Raw genomic sequence first — 17,522 nt, 5'->3', positions numbered from 1 at the left:
AAGCCTTTCTTGCTACGCCTGCGGATTTTCAACTATAGCCAACATGGTAGCCGTTATAGCCAATCAACCATAAGTATTACTTTTCTCTGCGGATGTCTTGCCTAGTCACTCTCTTCTGTATACAGGGTTATTTAGACGCACGTCGTGATTGTGGTTAATGGCGGCGTGCAGTCGGTGAATTGGAACATTTCTTTGAACTTCAGAAATATAATACAACACAGGAAGTACAGTAGGTAGTAGGACGTTTTACATGTTCATTTCTACGTTTTGTACTGCACTTTTTATGCGCAAAACGGGACTGTCTTTGTAGCAGCACGCACAGGCCAAGCGGCGTTACTCTTCTTTCGCTGTCACGCTCACATCTTGGACGCCTGTTTCATTTCTTAGCGGAACATTTAAAAGATGGATTTCCAACATCGTGCTGGAGGGAAGACGGGCACGGGCGGAGTTGCTTCGTGGTCCGAGTCGAACAGAGACAGAAGAGAAAGACTGCGGCAACTCGCCTTGGAGACAATCGATCTTCAGAAAGACCCGTACTTCATGAAGAACCATTTAGGTTCGTAACCTCACACAACTTTTACCGAAAACGAGCGAATTTTTATTTAGCGACGTTCAAACAACGACTCAAACTCCGTCGTTACAGGTTCCTATGAGTGCAAGCTGTGCCTCACACTTCACAACAACGAAGGTAGTTACTTGGCCCACACACAGGGAAAGAAGCATCAGGCGAATCTCGCCAGACGAGCTGCGAAAGAGGCCAAAGACGCTCCACAGTTACCTGCCCCATCAAAGCCCAGGGTGGACATTAAGAAGTTTGTCAAGATTGGTCGGCCTGGCTACAGAGTTACCAAAGTGTGTGTCTCTGAAACGTCTCATACCCTGTTCGTAATAGCGCAATATCTGGATTGCATGTAATCGTGTACAGGCTGCAATCGTGATCCCTCTCGCGTATGAACATTGCGCATGTGTCAGTAACCAAGATCAGTATCCGTACCTCCGTTTGGGAGCGGGATTACAGACTTCATGGAGAGATGATGCAGATGTAATTTGGGGTGACTTTCGTTTCTCCTTGGGGGTACTCACTGTACCGATAGCCACCGGCATTACAGGCAGATTTTTTGGTTTGTGTGTTTCCAAGAAACATACATTTTGTTCACTTAAAGATGCATTTCATTTACCCAAACACTGTCTGAATGCAGTGTTTTCACCAAAATCCACCACTTGAGTGGCTAATGCGATCGGCTCCTGTCGGAGGCCTTCACGTGAACTCCCGAACCCTCAAGCGCGGACAGCGAGGATCTGTCAAGTCGGGTTGGGGCAGTCATGATTGGGTGATGATCTACTTTACCTTGAACAGTGTGTTTTGGGGGGACTTAGAGTCAAACAGTCCCCCTGTGTTTGAGACGGCCCAATGATTCCACTCCTGTGTCGAATATGCCATTTTGCGCCAAACGAAATTTCCCCCGACATCCAGGTAAACATTCACAGTGTTGCTCCAAAACGAGCAACTAGGAATTGCAGATTGCAGGGTGCGATTGTAGAGCACTGGAAAAACAAGTTGTGAAATAGAACAGAACATGATTGAGACAGACCAGCTAGATGTTGAAATAGAGCATTCTTTCTGCAATGGTGCTGCACATTATTTTCTTGTAACCACAAGGACACGTACCTTGATCGACATGTTCCGCAGCATCATCTTCATGCTCACATCAATTGCGCACCTTAACTAAAATCCTGAATACCGTTAGATATCGATGTCAAAAAGGTATCATAGTACTTTGAGCACTGTCTGCTTCTTCGCTTATAATTGCTCGCAATGTCCCTTTCAGCAACGAGATGGCGACACCGGACAGCAGTCTCTCTTGTTCCAAGTGGACTACCCTGAAGTCGGCGACACAGTGGTTCCCCGACATCGTTTTATGTCGGCCTACGAGCAGAAGGTGGAGCCCCCTGACCGCCGTTGGCAGTACCTCCTTTTTGCTGCGGAACCCTACGAGACCATTGCTTTCAAAGTAAACCGCGTCTTTGACTTTACGTTGAAACGGCCGTTTTTGCATTGTGAACACATCTTGTACAGTCATGCACAGTGCTTGTATAGGGTTCTTGACTTTCGGGTTTTATGATTTGTCAAATTTCGGGAGGGAAAAATCGGGTGCTATTTACGCACGAGAATTCGGGGAGAAATGGGGTGCTATGATCTCGGTTTCATGTGCCACCAGGGAATTTTCGGGTGAAACGAAAAGCGTATGAAACAACCACTGCTGACACACTGGAACCAGGAACGAGAATCTTTATATTTCCGCTCGGAACTGTGGCAGCGAATGACCGCAGTATTCAAACACTTGCCCGAGCTCCACAAATGGTCGTCTTTGTCTCCTGTAGGAAGGGATCATTAAATGAGGACAAATAGGTTGTCACAAATAGATCTCTTTGCCGATATTATGGTTCACTTTTTTGTGACAGTTTACCGAGAACGACAAGTTGATGGACCTCGAGGATTTCGGGTAGATATCGGGGTTTTACCCGAATTCTTGAAAATTTGTTCGGGGGAGAACTATCGTGAAAAATCGGGTTTAACCCGAAAACAAAGAACCCTATGCTTGTACAGGGTTGTGTTTTCGTACGATTGCCAAGATCCTGGCATGGAATGCATTTGTTGTGCCATGGAATCAAATAGCACTGGCACAACAAATGAAAAATTGTAAGGCTATGGACCCCACTGTGCCGATCAGTTGGTATATCGTTGGTATATCACTTGGTATATACCATATCCACCTGGTTTGAACCTGGCCGAGAATGGCAGCAACTTGGTGGTAGGGAATAGGATGCTCAGGCATATTGTCCTCAGGGTTAAATCTGCTGTACCCTCTGCTTATATATCTATTCCAGAGCATGTTACCGAACCCGAAGATGGGCAAAGGTAATCCACAGACCAGACACTGCGGAGTAGTTGACTATCATAGTTGTGTCACATCGTAAAGTTATATTTAAAACACTTTTAAGAGAAGGGATTTCTGATATTCCATGCTGTTGACGGCGTTAACTAGATAAACAAACGTAAATAAAGCAGGTTAAAGCATCTTGGAAGTTTGCAATTTCAACTACAGAGCAAACTTTTCTAGTCACTGCACAGGGCACTGAAACAGCTGTGAACACTCTGATATCCATGTTGCTGTACTGCTTTGTGATAACTCCTGAAGTGTAACCTTTCATGCACTGTTCCCTCAAGGTTCCAAGTAGAGAAGTGGACAAATCGGATGGCAAGTTCTGGACCATGTGGAACAAGGACACCAAGCAGTTCTTCCTGCAGTTCAGCTTCAAGATGGACAACAAGCCCAAGGCAGGACCAGCAGGGCCAAATCCTGGAGGTATGCCACCTCCAGGAAATGCACCAAGTAGCTAACGGTACAATAAATGGTCTCTTAATAAATGACGTCTTAACTGTTAAGTAACTTACAGGGGCACATTTTTTTTATCAGTCGGATCGAGTTCCTGACATCTCCGCATCTTGACCAAGATACTTTGTTCCGTGTCTTTTTGGCACCTTTTAATGCAGTTGCAATGAAGCAATGAGCAGTTTAGAAACAATTTGTCGTTTTTGCAAGGATTGTGAGTACCAAATTTGTGCTTATTTCCATCCCTGAAGACTGCAGTTTTTTTTTTTTTTTCTGTCCTTTTTTTGCAAAAAAGCAATGTACTCTGATGGCACAACAGCTATATCGAAAACTCCGTAATAGATTGGACTGCGAGAACTAAATTACAACTTTATACGTAGTCCGATGCACTGAATCTGCTTTGAGGCAAACAGCGATGTGCCGAGCAGAAACTATTTATCTGCCACGCAAAAGTAGGTGACACCACAACAGATGCGCATAGTATCTGTGCTGTGAAGACCATTAACAATGGCTCACATTTATTTACAAAGCTTATGTCATGGACTGAATATGTACAGCTGAATGAAGGGTATGGTATGTACAAAGAGAATGAACAGGCATGATTGCAACCCCTTGCGGTTGCGTGGCAACGGATATCCCTTTGTTGCAACGACCCTAACTTCCATCCGCGCCGTTCTTTTGATCCAGCTTGTTCCTGTTGTTCTTCACCATGTAGATGAAAAACGTGATGGCTTCTTTCTCCGAGATGGGTATCGTGCGGAAGTGCCGCGCCAAGGTCTGCAAAGACAATGTGCGCTGGTTATGAAGTGCGCCGCGGAGAACTACAGTGAGGGACTCACATCCGCGAGCTGGGCTTTGTTGAGACCCGGTCGCATTGGGACTTTGTAATATCGCTTGTAGCGACGCAGGGTGTTCACTTGCAACTGGAACAGGTCTACCTGGAAAGAGATGACAGACAAATGTTAGAATTAGACTAGTAAAACTTTGTGAGATCTGTTGTGCCCGTTAACATACGTGACCCGATTTAAATGAGATTAGACGAATCTGAACCTGCAGGAAATCAAGGAACTACTACTCTTTCATGTCTGATGTTCTGGACCAAGACTATTTCTTCTCTACACCGAAAGTTGTACTGTAGTATGTCCCACAACACAACTGTCAGCAATCACCTGTCCTCCAGCATCGTGTTTCTCCTTCGTCATCGTGGGTGTGCAGATTTGACCAGCGTTACCTCTCGAGATAATGTCGCCACGTTATTTTTGTGAGAATAGTAACACTGTCTTGTGCAGGAGAAGCCGAATCGCTGAGGTGCACGTGAGATTACTAGGTCCAAGTGTCTTTTCTTCTAATCAACAGTACCCCTTTAATGCAGGTGCTGTAAACGTTGAGCAAAAGTGCAATTCCGTTCTGTGCAATCGACCAGACAACGAACCTCGCGCAACTACGCACTTCTATTACAGTAATGATGTGTCTCACTCAGTTAAATTTTCACAAAATACTCGTGCATAAACTTGAATATTCAATCCTTAAATGCTGTGGGATGTGTCTTACTTCAGGCATGTCCATGTCCTGTTCATTGGAACCGTTGTCATCCTCGCTGTCCTTACGCTTTCGCTTGGTTCGCACGCTCTGTATCACGCTCTTGTGGTAGTCGCAGATGTAGATGTGCCGTGCCTATAAACGCACGGAGTCACGTTTTAGGAAAAATCCGTAAACCGACTCCCCCCCCCCCCCCCCCCTTTTTTTTTACACTCACACTTGGATCGATGTTGAGCTTGAGTTTCCGCTGAGCGACAGTCTTTTGAATCCGTTTGCTGTAGCTGGCATTGCCGGCAGGTCGGGTGCAGCGGTCAGCATCGTCCAGAAGACAGCAGATCTGGTTGTGACCACTCTGGGTTTCTTCTTCCGTGCTAAAACCGTTCATGGGCCCTGCCTGAAACACGCAAACAGTGCGAAACATTTTTCTCGCGTACACAACGCAGCCCGGACCTATATAGCAATTGCCGTCCCACAAACAAATCCGCGAATCTTCATCGCAAGTGCAGGACTGCTCATGCAATCCACATGTTCCCCGCGTGACAGGATCCAAAGCGCGCACAAGGGGCAGCAATATGCAAGACAGTAAAAACATAGCGGAACCTTGCTAAACAGCCCTCGAAGAGCTGGGGACCGCCCAGAAAGCCTGCTGCCCGGCAGTTTCTTCGTGGCTACCAGCTTCATCAGCTGTTACTATGGCGTCGATCACAAACTGGACGACGAGGATCCGATTGCAGACGATCGAACAACGCCAGAAACCGACGCCTGCCAATATCAAATCAGGGAGAAACTCCGCGCAAATTACGACGCGTCGTCGTCGCCGCCGTCTAGGCCTAGTCGGAGTTGGCTCTGAAAGTGCGTGATGCGATTTGCTAGCAGATGATGACCTGAGCTGTCTATCCACGAGCTCACGGACAGACAAGGCGCCAAAAAGGATGCTGTCGTGCACCAACAGCCGCTTGCACATTACTGCAGGCAGAAGGTAATCAGGCACAGCTTTGAGCTACCTGTGTCAGATGCATCCGGAGAAAGTGCTCACCTCGTTGTTTGATCACGGTGTCTCCACGTGAAACAAGGCTACCCTACGATCCGAGAGTTGTGCCAGCGGGGAGGTCGAATGAAGGTACAGAAAAGCGCTAGGGAAGCTTTGAGTTAGCGTATTGCTACGACCTGACAGCGCAAAAGGCCACCGGGGCAGGAGCTTCTCCGTAGTCGTCTGGTTCGGTCTGGTTGCTCGCTCTGCGGCTTTGCACTGCGCATCTCCTAATCTGATTGGAGGACGAGGTCGGTTTCTCGTCACGTGTGCGGGGAGGCGCTCTCCCAAAATGGGTATGCATCGCGAAAAATGCGATTCTTTTTGATTTTGTTATTTGCGAAAATTACATTAATGGTTGAAAACAGTTATGTATCGCACAGCGTCACAACAGCAAGCAAACTGTAGCAGACCGATGTCGTTTTGGGAAGTTAGCGTGAGCCTTTCTCGTCGTGCCAGTTGAACGCAATGGCATGGGCGCAGGGGAGACGCGGCCAGCTAAATAACGGAACGTTACTTGCACTTCGACGTGTCTGCCGAAATGAAGTGTCGAGGCTGTTGCAGATGAGACATTGTGACCTACAAGCGCGTCTTTCCGCATAAAAGATGCACTGACGCACACAAATATGCAGTAACCGTTATTGCTCTCACGCTTTCCTATTTTGTGATATTCGTTCATCTGTGTGATCCGAAGCAGTCTCCACACACTGAAGTAGAAACAAAGCATAAAAGTAGCATATGCACAATGCTACTCTACTCTGTTAGAGCATCCGTCGCATTAAATGTTGAGGTGTGCAAACTGCAGCGCATATTAGAAAGATTGCTTGCGTGAGCAAAAATGCGGCGTTTCTGTCAAACAGAATTTCTCTAATCTCCTACCTACATCGAAAGCATGATTGTCTTGGCCTCGACGAATAATTCGATATTATATTGCCACCCGAAAGCAACCCCATCAACAGCTGAAATTTGGAGCAGTAAAGGGGCCACAAGGAACAAAAATGCAACCTTTGAGCGGGGATCCCCAACGTTCCCACTCAGCTCCGTAGGCCGCCTTTATATCCGACCACCCTACCCATAACATTACCCCAACCGTGAGCTGAACAATCGAAACCGAAACTCCAAGTCGTTTATTTTCCGTCACGTGACCGCGCACGCACCGTTGCCCGCCAAACGGTTTTCCCTGCGGCAATTCGCCAAGGTGGGGGCCCACGTGACGCTTGCTTGCCACTTGATTGGTCGAGTGTGTGCGGTTAATCCAAATTCGTCCAATCATTGCGTCCCTGTGCTTTCCTGTTGGGGAGCGTTGCGTTGCTGCTTCTCGGCGCCGGCGGTTTGCTTGCATCTGAGGAGGCCATCGCTGTGGTGAGTGCTGACTTGTTTATTGGGATTCTTTGAGAAGAAATTGCCGTTGACTGGTTCTATCCTACGCAGTGAGTGCTGTTTTAATCGGTCTCAGCATTTAACAGTTTTTTTCGTGGTGACATTACCGATATTTTGCAAGTAATATTTCTGTATCTCAATACATGTATTCCTATGGCAGAACCGTTGCGAGCATAAGCTATGTGAGGCCTCACAAAGGAAGCCTATGGACGCCATAGTGTTTCAATGGGGGAACGAGCCGTGCGGGACCTCGCGTTGCCGATTAATTTCGATATGTTGCCGTTTATTTTAATACACAGTCGTTATGGAAAACGATAGATGAAAGATTGAACTAAATTAAGAATTTATCACCGGTGTTATTTGGCGTCTTTCTCGTGCCGTTAAAATTGTCTGAAAGTCGCTCTTTCGGGCCGCCTTTGTTGCAGCGAGGCCCCATGTATTGCTATGGGCACATTGCTTGCAATGGGAAACTCGGTAGTCCTGTACATAACCTATGGGCCCAAGCAGTATAGCAAATCCTATGTGGACTTGCATGGAAGCTGACTCGGCTCTTCGCGTAAAACCGATGTGTGTTCCAAACTGCCGAGTCTTAGCAAGGGAAGCCATGATAACGTTCAAGGGCATATTTCGACGGGGGTTTCATTTATGAGAACGCGGATTTCTTCCCGGTCTTCGCTATTTCGAGTCTTTGTGGCAGCGGCGTCGGCTTCCATTGCTCGATTTCGGGTTACGCACCGTGCCTCAGGTAGCGTTTGGTAGGGAATGCTGATTTAGAGCTCTATTTTGTGCCTGAATTACATAGTTTTGTGCTGTTACATGTTCTAGTTTGTATTTTCTCGGAAAGTTTATGGTTTTGAAAACATATTTAACTTTATTGTGCGCAGCGTGCTAGTTTTCACAGTTCGAAATTCCGTATTTATACTCAGTCTGTTACAAATAGAATGACTTGCAGTACCCTATTTTAGTGTTTCTACGTGTTCTAACGGCGTGGTTAGTTCATTTTCATGATGTTCTTGCATCTTCTGCGAATCACCGATTCCTCAAAAATGTTCCGTATTTCTTTACTGTTTTGATGCGAATGATTATTCTAATGAATTTATAATAAAATCGAATTTGAATAATCTTATTATTATCTTCTGGGCAGAACATTAACGTTTGTCGCACAAAAGCACGTAATCATCCACGTTGAGGTCAATCAACTTAGTCGTAGCAGACGATCAGTCAACTGTCGTTTGGCGCCTAATTCGACTACGCATTTTGTAGTTGGCGCAGCTTCGCTATTACGATTTTTTCAATCAACTTTCACTTGCTGGCGATAATTTGAGTTATTTGTAGATGGCTTGCATGCGGATCGATCATCATGGTTCGAGGGCTCCTGCAGTGGGTACCTTCTACTTTGCCCGGTCGCTCCGTATTCATACGTGTTTTATTGAATGGGCTGCATCTCGCTCCTGACTCGACCTAACCCTTACTTTCCAGAGTACTTCTAGCCAGCAGCGTAAGGCATTTCTATCCGTGAAGATGGGCAAGGGTGACAAGCCGCGCGGCCGCATGTCGGCGTATGCTTTCTTCGTTCAAACCTGTCGTGAAGAACACAAGAAGAAGCATCCAGGCGAGAGCGTTGTCTTCAAGGAGTTCTCCAAGAAGTGCGCCGAACGCTGGAAGACCATGAACGAGGGCGAGAAGAAGCGTTTCCAACAGCTGGCGGACAAAGACAAGAAGCGCTTTGAGTCTGAGATGGCAGGCTACACGCCGGCAAAGGGAGACAAGGGCAAGAAGCGCAAGAGGACCAAGGACCCCAATGCCCCCAAGCGTCCCCTCTCAGCCTTTTTCTGGTTCTGTAACGACGAGAGGCCTAAGGTTGGTACTGGACGTCTGAGCTGTGTGGGAAAGCCCCAGCCAGTATGTGCATACAACAAATGTTGAGATTGTTTGTGTTTACTGTACAGGTGCGTGAAGAGAACCCCGACAACTCCGTGGGCGAGGTCGCCAAGGAACTGGGCCGTCGGTGGAATGATGTCTCTGACGACACCAAGAGCAAGTACGAGGCGCTTGCCGCGAAAGACAAAGCCAGATACGAGAAGGTACGTTGGCTGTTTAGAATGCCCTAGCATTTCTTGTGCAACGTTTGGTCATGCTTTTCCAGGAGCTGAAGGCTTACAAGGGCAAGAAGAACAAGGGAGCTTCTCCCCCGCCCAAGGAGAGGTCAAAGAAGGCTGATGATGATGATGAGGACGACGAGGAAGAGCCTGAGGACGATGCTGAAGATGGCGAGGAGGAGGAAGAGGACGAAGACGAGGACTGAGCACCCCTTTAAACCGGAATCCGTCATCGCTTGGCGCTCTGTTCATAGTTCGTCTTGTCCGTCGTCCTTATATCACGGTTGACTTTGATTTTGTAACTTTATTTGTCCGGGGCAGTCAGGTTGAGCTTTGTTTCTATTAAAATGATGAGTGTGCACCTTTGTGGGATACGGCTGCATTTCTGCAGGGAAATGGATTTGATGTGTCAGGGAGGGGAGGGGGGTTAAGCGTTGTTGCTGTTGTTTAAGCTGTACAGGATGAAATTTTTTGTTTTGCTCAATTCCTGGAGTGTACAGATGGGGAGGGGAGTCATCTTAACCAAAATTTAATTTATAAAGGCTTCTTTGACTGCCGACAGGATGGTATATCCTTTGTGTCCATTTTTGGCTGACGGGTGCGTCTTTGTACATATGAGTCTGAGTTAACTCGGTCCACTGCTGACTGCCCTTGCAGGTGCAGGGAGTGCTGAACATACTCATTCTTGTAAACCCTCATTTTTTCATTATATTGTCTTCACTTCATTGCCATTACCGTAACAATTCAGGACTAGGCCAGTCGTTTTATGTGACATCACTCTTCTCTTTGTATGTGAAGAAGCTAATAAAAAATTCACCATACATTCTGCCCAAGTTGTGCTAGATTTTGGGAAGCAAATTTGACAACGCGTCCCTGCTTCTTGCTATGTCCGCCTGCGTTGCTGCCTGTGGGAGGTACTATAAGTACCTCCCAAATGTACATTGGGTGTTTCGTCATTGAACTTGGCTGGTGAGAGTTACGTCAGAAGACTTGCCTGTGTTCATAGTTTTCGCAAAAAGATACAGCGTAGTACGTGGCACTAGTAAATTTCTGTCATGGCTAGAAGCTTCTGAGAGCAGCATTCTCGAGAAGCTTCCGTCCTAGCAACACTGGTTGGCCATCCCTTCTCAATCCATTCCAATCCAATCTTGCAGCCGGTTGTCTGCAAAAATGTCGGACTCTAGTGCAAATTATAACAAGTACGGCAGCTTACCACCCTACTACGAGAAATTGTTTCGTCAAACGATAGAGGAAAAACAAGTAAGCCTATACAGCAAGGTGTTCTACCCCGGATTTTCGGCAGTGGCAGTTACCGCATCGCTGGCCCTCTACAATAGATCCACTAATCGGCCCCTCTACAGCGGTAAGGATAGTTCGAGGACATCGATAAATAGCGTGTGAACCCGCCACACAAGTGTCACAATTTATGATTGCCGTTTCAGGACTTCCAAGGTTCCTCGTCGCTATCCCTATTGCACTGTATCTTGGAGATAAGTTGAGGCAGTATTACCAGAGGTCATCGGCAGAGAGAGATGCAATGCTACGCCATTACATAATGCTTCATCCTGAAGATTTTCCCGAGCCAGGTTCGTCGGTTTTGTAATGGTTTAGACATGGCATCTTGCAGTAATTCATGCCAACTCTCTTTTAATATATTTCCAGAACGCAAAAAGTACAAAGACGTCTTCGAAACGTGGGTTCCAGAACGCTGATACGTCAGTCTGTACTTGTTTAAACCTTGTATGCGTAGGGTAAAATAAATGAGTGTAGGTTTATCTTTGAATATAATTTTTGGAAATACAGAGCCAGAGCTTCCCAGGAGAGGACACTACACTTATTCCAGTCCGTAAAAGTATTATTTCTACAGCTGCAATTCTTGAGCTTTCAGATTTGTCTTTAAAAATTCCCTGTCCGAAGTGGTGCCAATATCCTACAACACTGTTTTGTTGCGATGTCTGTCAGTCACTGTCGCTTTGAAAGGAAACTAGGAAGGCACACTCACAAATTGTGGAAAAGCAGCAAGATGAATGGTGCCAACGATATTGAGAGGTCAAGGCAATTCCCATCACCCTTCAGCATTTACATTCTGCAACATCCCATCAAATCATGCGTAGTGACTTTGTTTCTGCTCCCAATTCGCTCTTGGAATGAAATAAAAATTACTACTATTAAAACATACGGTCTAACTCGTAAGCTAATTTTAGTTTTTTTTCCATATAACTGTACTTTATCCGGGAAAGCCCCGCATTCTTGAAACTTTGGATGAGATAAGATGTCTCAAGAATACACTCAAGTAAAAGCAGTATGCATTGTGCACATTCTATTTATTCGTATTTTGCCACATATTACATCTTCGTAACACACTTGCTACTTGCTATGGCTACAATTCTCGCATATCGGGTCTGGAAGGGTCTCTGGGCATGACCTGTGTGTCCACGGTGTGGGGCTCGTCGGGAGACTGAAGCTTAGGCAAGCTCCGCACGGCTGCAGTTTTCTTGATGGGACCCTTCCTCGGATCGAGGACGCGTTGGTCCGGCTGAATGTTGCTGCAAGAAGGTTGTCTGCTGCGATCAGACACTCCTGTTTACGTCGACGGTGGAGACCTTCATTTATTCTCGTACTCACAGATATTTCAGCTGACGGGGACACTTGGCCAGGGTGTTTGCTTCATTTGTCTCGACGAGTTTGATTCTGTTGCGCAGGCTCTCCAGGTTGAGCATCGCGTCTGTGATCTCCGTCATGTAGGCCTTACGTATGTCGTTGAACTTGTGGAAGGCCTGCATATTTATTACGTGTATACGTGAAAGCTAGCATGGTTCAGAACAACAATTTTCTCCATATTTTGCACGACACAGTCGTACCTTCGACTCCTGGTCCAACTTCCACTCGGTGTCTCTGATTTCGTTGTGTACGATGTTGCGATCTTTCTCCAGTTGCCTCAGGTAGCGGATTAGTTGATTCTGCAAGAGAGAGAGGCAGCGGATAAAATTATCTGTTTTTCGGAAGATGTCGATACTTGCCTCAGTCAAGCTGTCTAGATCCAGGTCGGCCAAGTATTCTGTAAGGCCTGTATAGAATTTGAAGGAGATTGCTGTAACGTGTGTTCATGCCTTCATACTTCATTAAGTACACTACTCAGTATGAGAGTACCTTCTTTGTTGTTAACCTTAGCAGCCTGTGCACGTTCTCTAAGCCAGTCTCGCTGGTGTTCCAGCTGACGGTTGACTTCAACCTGTGTGTAGTAACGCACCTTCCATTCGTCCTCTGTAATGGGACAGCGCAGCAAATATAAAAAGGCTCTACAATATGTCCTTGTTCTTCCGTTTTGCTTTCCTAATATGCGGGACATGTCACATACCATCACCAACATCAGTGGACTGGGCTTGTATTTCGAGGGACTCGACAGTTTTACACAGGTCGTCAATGGACTGATCAAGCATCTGTCTGCAAGCAGGGCAAGTAGCATTACTAAAACAGCACCTCTAAAAAAATCATGCCTCGCTCGTGACTGTTGAAATATTGCAAAAAGGTATTTGACTTACTTCATCTTTTGTTCATTCTCAATGTCGATTTTTAACTGCTTGATCTCTGCATCGAATTCAGATGCAACCCGCATTGTGAGCCAAGAGGAGGTTGTTTGTTTACACGGCTTGCGGTTGCTATGGCTGATGGTTGCTAAGGGGTTTGCTGCGAGTCTCGTACTACGAAAATAGAAAATGACAAAACCATTTATGCAAAGGATTTAGTTCAAATGTATAACACGCGTGCATATATCACGTTCAATAATTTTATGAAGAGCATTACCTGGCAGTTCACGCGATAACTAGTAGTACGCTATTTTCTAGTTTCACATTCGCTTCGGTCCTTTTCTTATCGGCATCCATTCAGGCAAGTATCCATGTCTGTTCTGGGTATTTTAACTGTAGCTTTTACTCGTAAGCAACTATATAATCGTCCACGCTTTTAAAACTGAATGCAATTTGAAAAGCGTATAGACTAACCGTGAGTTCTATGAAGTATAAAATGTAGTTAATAGTGGGGAAATGCATTAGGTGTCACTCGTGGCGTTAAGCCTAACCTGTTTTCTGCAGACACGTGAAGGATGGTGAACACGAAAGGTTACCGGAGGGGTACTAGGTACCTCTTCGCCAGAAAATTCAGGCATCACGGTGTGGAGCACCTCTCTACATATCTGCAGGTGTACAAGCGAGGAGACTATGTCGACATCAAGGTAAATATTGCAACCTTCCGCATTTGCAAGTGCGAAACGTTACAAGATGTCTTTACGGAGAAGTCTACGTTTCACAGGGCAACGGAGCCTTCCAAAAAGGCATGCCATTTAAGTTCTACCACGGCAAGACGGGAAGGGTTTTCAATGTGACACGGCATGCAGTTGGTGTCATCGTCAACAAGCGGGTCAGGTAAGCAGACCAAGGGTATTTCCCATCTTGTTTATCATTACGTTTCATTTTGGGACCCAATACTGCCAATACGATTAGAGGTTCTGACGCAGCCGTGACATGTCCAACTTCTTGTTGAATAGATATCGCACGTGTTTTGAAGTGTGACGTCAACCATTTCACTTGAATGCTACTGCGTTGAGGTTCATTGCTCTTTTAGGGGCTTGAGGTGAAAAACGCTGCGTCTGCGATTTTTTCTTTTTTCAGGCACCGCGTTATTCCAAAGCGCATCAATGTCCGCATTGAACACATTAAGCACTCCAAGTGCCGACAGGAATACCTGGAGCGCATCAAGAAGAACCGCGTCCTCAGGGAGGAAGCCAAGAAGGCTGGCATCAAGATTTCCCTCAGGAGACAGGTATAACCACCAGCATCTCACAGGGCTGCAGAGATGTTACTAGAGCTTTGCATCTTTATTTCAATCTGTACTGTCTAGCCATGCTCCGATGAATCTCCCTCATATCGTATATTGGATCGGAAATAGTTTTCATTTTGACGGTGGTCTGCAATCAACGTGCAGTAGTTTGTCGCACTTACCGTGTGTTAAGCCTAGGCCGACATGTATTACTACAGGCCTGAATGCTCCCCACAAAAGGCTGTACTGCGCCTAGTCCACCAACTTTCCACATTGGCACAGCTTATGTGGCCCAAGAGTCTGTTAAGCAGAGCATGATCGGCTGTGGGCAATTGCATACAGCATACTGCAGCTTCTTAGTGTGGTATCAAGCTCTCTACACCACCCATGCCCAGTTCATTGCTGCTGTGCCATTGAATAAACGTCGTTTGCGCTGAAATTTGAGGAAGAACGCAAATTCAAAGTAAGGTAACTGCTATCTGTGAGAGCAGATGACGCTAACCGTCGTCATCACACTTTTTCACGTCCACGTAGGTTCAGATTGTTGCTAGAATAGAATTTTTTAAAGTGTGCGCTATAAATGGCTATTTGATCACTCTTGAACATATTCTAACATTTTAAACTTATTGCATTAGTACTATCAGTACACGGGTTGATACTATCAAACGACATAACCGCCACTCTGGGCCAGGGAGTTTTCTGTAGGTTGCATAGTGAAGCTTTCAGGCCTGTATTAATACATGTCAGCCTAGGTTAAGCAATCCTAACGTTTTTCTGTTTGGAACTCATTTGGGCCCTCAACTGCAAGTTCATTCGCCATTGTGAGACCTCATGTGGTCGTGGTTGCTCTCACGGAAAATGTCAAAACTGCATGTCCCGTCCGGGAGCTGAAACCGAAACAAATATAGGCAGGGTTTGGCCACAGGCTTTCTCCGCTACAACAGGTTCCGGTAACCAAAATAAAGGATACCGGTTTATTTTCGGTTCCCGCCGCGAACTTGTGTCAGCGCCCTACGCGCGACCTCGTGACGCAAGGCAGGGTTCTCATGCTTCCATCTCGAGTGATATCATACGACCATAAATTCAGGGACTTGCCCCAGCATTTCTGCTCCGGGAAGTGGGACGATTCCGCGGGGGGACACGGCACCTCGACATAAATATTGTCACGAGTGTCCGCTAAAAATAAGATAATAGCTAGTTTTTGTACACCGGAAGAACGCTGTGGAAACAATACATTGAACGAAGTTGTCAAACGCAAGAAACAAGGTGATTGGCTTATGGTGTTTTTGGAACCGTGGTCGTGAACACTTTCCTATCTACTAAGACCCGCTGTTATCATACTTACATTTTAATCATTTTGCGCTCTGAGGAGAGGCCAGGGCTGCGTGTCTTATTCGGCACATCACTGGAAGATTGGTTGGAAAAAAAATCCCCACCATCTTACACCAGACGCCTCATCATTAAAAATTACGCAAGCTTGATCATGCTGACAAAGGCCGGGTAACACAGTATGTGTCTTGGCTTATCATTAGAGCCTGAAGTTTTAGGGAAATATTTTTTTCTAAATTCGGGGAGTAAAAATCAGGGAAAATAAACATGGGCTCTAAATTCATGCAAATTCAGGTGGAAAAACTTCGAGTACGCTAAATTCGGGGAGAAATCTGGCTCGGTTACTCTAACTAACTGAACTAGTTTGTTACAGACGGTGATGTAACTGCATTTGCTGCCAAACGAGTTAGTGTGCATTCCTACAGACATCCCAGTGAGGGCAATTTGCCGGGTAAAAATCGGGGTTTCACCCTAAAGCGGCAACCTTCAATTCGGGGTGCAAGTTCGGGGAAGAATCGGGTTAAACCCGAAACATTCAGGAATAAAGTATTTGCTTCACAACATGGAAGTCCACCATTCGAAGCCCAGCGGTTGCCGAATTCTTCTTCCGTCACTTTTCCGTGTAACCGTCGAACGTGATATCCGACTGTGGTCTGACAATGACATCGTAACTTAACGCAAACTATAGTTAAAATCAGTGATGGCCACTAACTACTTCTACAAAGGTTTAACTATAACTACTGACTACTTTGCAATGGGGTAGTTTAACTAGTAGTTCACCTGCTTTTCAGGGGAGGTAGTTAAAACTACTTCTTTAACTACTGAAGTGTAGTTTAACTACATCTATAACTACTAAACGTTGTCCATCGACACCAATCCCATTCTATGGCGTTCTTAGACCCTATCAATCACGAGCAGTGATAAAAGTGAAAATTTAGTACACATGCACGACACAATTGCTCCGCACGTCCGTTCTCATCAAACAAGTAGCTCGAGGTAAAAGTCGGAAGCACAGTCATGCCGTAAAGCTTGCGGCAAAATCGGAAGTGGTTGGTGCCTGCAGTGACCTAACTGCTGTAACAATTAACTAACAGTTAACTACTCAAGATAGTAGTTGCACACTACATCTCTGCAAGTAGTTAACTACTTTTTAACTACCATGTGGCCATGTTCAAGTTTAGGCTACTGTCATCACGCTGAAATGAAGCGCACATCACCAGTGCTTTCCTACAACATTGCTTTATCGCCTACATGATAATCTGTGGATGTCAGCGTGCATACCTTTAACACTGATGTTGCAGGTGTGTTACTCTCACTCTCCAGAATGCTTCTACATGTGGACCATACGCTACGAACCGGAATTTTATTTTTAGATTCCGGTTATGGTTCATGGGTGGCCAGGGGGTACAACATACGGGTGTCCCCTTGCTGCTCAAAGGGTGATGTCCTCTGAACACTTGTGTTGTGCATAGACTGTAATATCATGCAAACGTTGAGATTGTTTTGCATAGTTTAACCTGGGATTAAGCTCACTGAAATTTTTTGAGCACATATTCAGGGATTCTTGGCTCTGTGTGGACAATACAACATTGAATGAATTTTTTACAGTCACATTTATGCCCTGTGTATTGCGTTGCTTCAGGCTGAGCTGTGACATGAGCTGTCATTCTTTTTCAGCCTGAAGGCCCAAGGCCTGGACACTTTGTCAAGCTGAATGGAAAGCAGGAGCCTGAATTGGTGCAGCCTCTGCCTTATGAGTTCATTGCCTGAGCCTTTTCATCCTGTTGAAATAAATATACAAAAAAAAAATCGTGCCGAGTTCTTCGTTTTGTTTTCCAATGTTTTTGACATACTGTTTAGCCTATATGGGTTGGCCATTGTAGAAATATATGCTGTGTGGTTTCGCGTGCAGGGGCGTCTATTTAACTCGTCCGA

At 45.8% G+C, this 17,522-nt stretch overlaps 6 protein-coding genes across 15 annotated transcripts; 4 read left to right on the top strand and 2 right to left on the bottom strand.

Moving 5' to 3' along the window:
* The first annotated feature begins 123 nt into the window (after positions 1-123).
* On the top strand, positions 124-3,430 carry LOC135394908 (splicing factor 3A subunit 2-like). 2 transcript variants are annotated; one of them, XM_064625971.1, is made up of 5 exons: positions 124-229; positions 388-556; positions 644-852; positions 1,830-2,012; positions 3,230-3,430. In XM_064625971.1, the coding sequence occupies exons 2-5, from the start codon at positions 403-405 to the stop codon at positions 3,401-3,403; spliced, it is 720 nt and encodes a 239-aa protein (XP_064482041.1). In that variant the 5' UTR covers positions 124-229; positions 388-402; the 3' UTR covers positions 3,404-3,430. The 2 variants fall into 2 exon arrangements, with proteins under 2 accessions (XP_064482041.1, XP_064482040.1); XM_064625970.1 differs by having other exon boundaries at positions 124-233.
* A 440-nt stretch (positions 3,431-3,870) lies between these two features.
* On the bottom strand, positions 3,871-6,176 carry LOC135394910 (histone deacetylase complex subunit SAP30 homolog). Of its 2 annotated transcripts, none has more exons than XM_064625978.1 (5): positions 5,971-6,176; positions 5,152-5,328; positions 4,947-5,069; positions 4,235-4,333; positions 3,871-4,172 (listed from the first exon to the last, which is right to left on the bottom strand). In XM_064625978.1, exons 2-5 carry the CDS (start codon positions 5,317-5,319, stop codon positions 4,050-4,052), a joined length of 513 nt encoding a protein of 170 aa, XP_064482048.1. In that variant the 5' UTR covers positions 5,320-5,328; positions 5,971-6,176; the 3' UTR covers positions 3,871-4,049. The 2 variants fall into 2 exon arrangements, with proteins under 2 accessions (XP_064482048.1, XP_064482047.1); XM_064625977.1 differs by lacking the exon at positions 5,971-6,176 and adding an exon at positions 5,535-5,931.
* Positions 6,177-7,225: 1,049 nt separating this feature from the next.
* On the top strand, positions 7,226-10,266 carry LOC135394909 (high mobility group protein B1-like). Of its 4 annotated transcripts, none has more exons than XM_064625976.1 (4): positions 7,226-7,326; positions 8,824-9,204; positions 9,294-9,428; positions 9,491-10,266. In XM_064625976.1, the coding sequence occupies exons 2-4, from the start codon at positions 8,866-8,868 to the stop codon at positions 9,647-9,649; spliced, it is 633 nt and encodes a 210-aa protein (XP_064482046.1). In that variant the 5' UTR covers positions 7,226-7,326; positions 8,824-8,865; the 3' UTR covers positions 9,650-10,266. The 4 variants fall into 4 exon arrangements, with proteins under 4 accessions (XP_064482046.1, XP_064482042.1, XP_064482044.1 ...); XM_064625972.1 differs by having other exon boundaries at positions 7,304-7,394; XM_064625974.1 differs by lacking the exon at positions 7,226-7,326 and adding an exon at positions 7,981-8,089.
* Positions 10,267-10,561: 295 nt separating this feature from the next.
* LOC135396218 (NADH dehydrogenase [ubiquinone] 1 subunit C2-like) lies at positions 10,562-11,218 on the top strand. Its single transcript, XM_064627244.1, has 3 exons — positions 10,562-10,806; positions 10,886-11,029; positions 11,106-11,218. Exons 1-3 carry the CDS (start codon positions 10,614-10,616, stop codon positions 11,153-11,155), a joined length of 387 nt encoding a protein of 128 aa, XP_064483314.1. The 5' UTR covers positions 10,562-10,613; the 3' UTR covers positions 11,156-11,218.
* A 536-nt stretch (positions 11,219-11,754) lies between these two features.
* Positions 11,755-13,129, bottom strand: LOC135394900 (coiled-coil domain-containing protein 169-like). Of its 3 annotated transcripts, none has more exons than XM_064625959.1 (7): positions 12,986-13,129; positions 12,802-12,887; positions 12,594-12,707; positions 12,464-12,510; positions 12,305-12,403; positions 12,069-12,220; positions 11,755-12,004 (listed from the first exon to the last, which is right to left on the bottom strand). In XM_064625959.1, the coding sequence occupies exons 1-7, from the start codon at positions 13,057-13,059 to the stop codon at positions 11,824-11,826; spliced, it is 753 nt and encodes a 250-aa protein (XP_064482029.1). In that variant the 5' UTR covers positions 13,060-13,129; the 3' UTR covers positions 11,755-11,823. The 3 variants fall into 3 exon arrangements, with proteins under 3 accessions (XP_064482029.1, XP_064482028.1, XP_064482030.1); XM_064625958.1 differs by having other exon boundaries at positions 11,755-12,007; positions 12,986-13,128; XM_064625960.1 differs by having other exon boundaries at positions 11,755-11,989; positions 12,986-13,127.
* A 181-nt stretch (positions 13,130-13,310) lies between these two features.
* On the top strand, positions 13,311-17,412 carry LOC135394901 (large ribosomal subunit protein eL21-like). Of its 3 annotated transcripts, none has more exons than XM_064625964.1 (5): positions 13,311-13,331; positions 13,535-13,674; positions 13,752-13,864; positions 14,111-14,261; positions 17,265-17,412. In XM_064625964.1, the coding sequence occupies exons 2-5, from the start codon at positions 13,546-13,548 to the stop codon at positions 17,355-17,357; spliced, it is 486 nt and encodes a 161-aa protein (XP_064482034.1). In that variant the 5' UTR covers positions 13,311-13,331; positions 13,535-13,545; the 3' UTR covers positions 17,358-17,412. The 3 variants fall into 3 exon arrangements, with proteins under 3 accessions (XP_064482034.1, XP_064482032.1, XP_064482033.1); XM_064625962.1 differs by lacking the exon at positions 13,311-13,331 and adding an exon at positions 13,355-13,378; XM_064625963.1 differs by lacking the exon at positions 13,311-13,331 and adding an exon at positions 13,427-13,445.
* The last annotated feature ends 110 nt before the right edge of the window (positions 17,413-17,522 follow it).

This window comes from Ornithodoros turicata, chromosome 5 (genome assembly GCF_037126465.1).
Source record: "Ornithodoros turicata isolate Travis chromosome 5, ASM3712646v1, whole genome shotgun sequence".
NCBI lineage: Eukaryota > Metazoa > Arthropoda > Arachnida > Ixodida > Argasidae > Ornithodoros > Ornithodoros turicata.
Note: the sequence above shows the minus strand (reverse complement) of the source record. Positions and strands in the feature narration are given on the sequence as shown.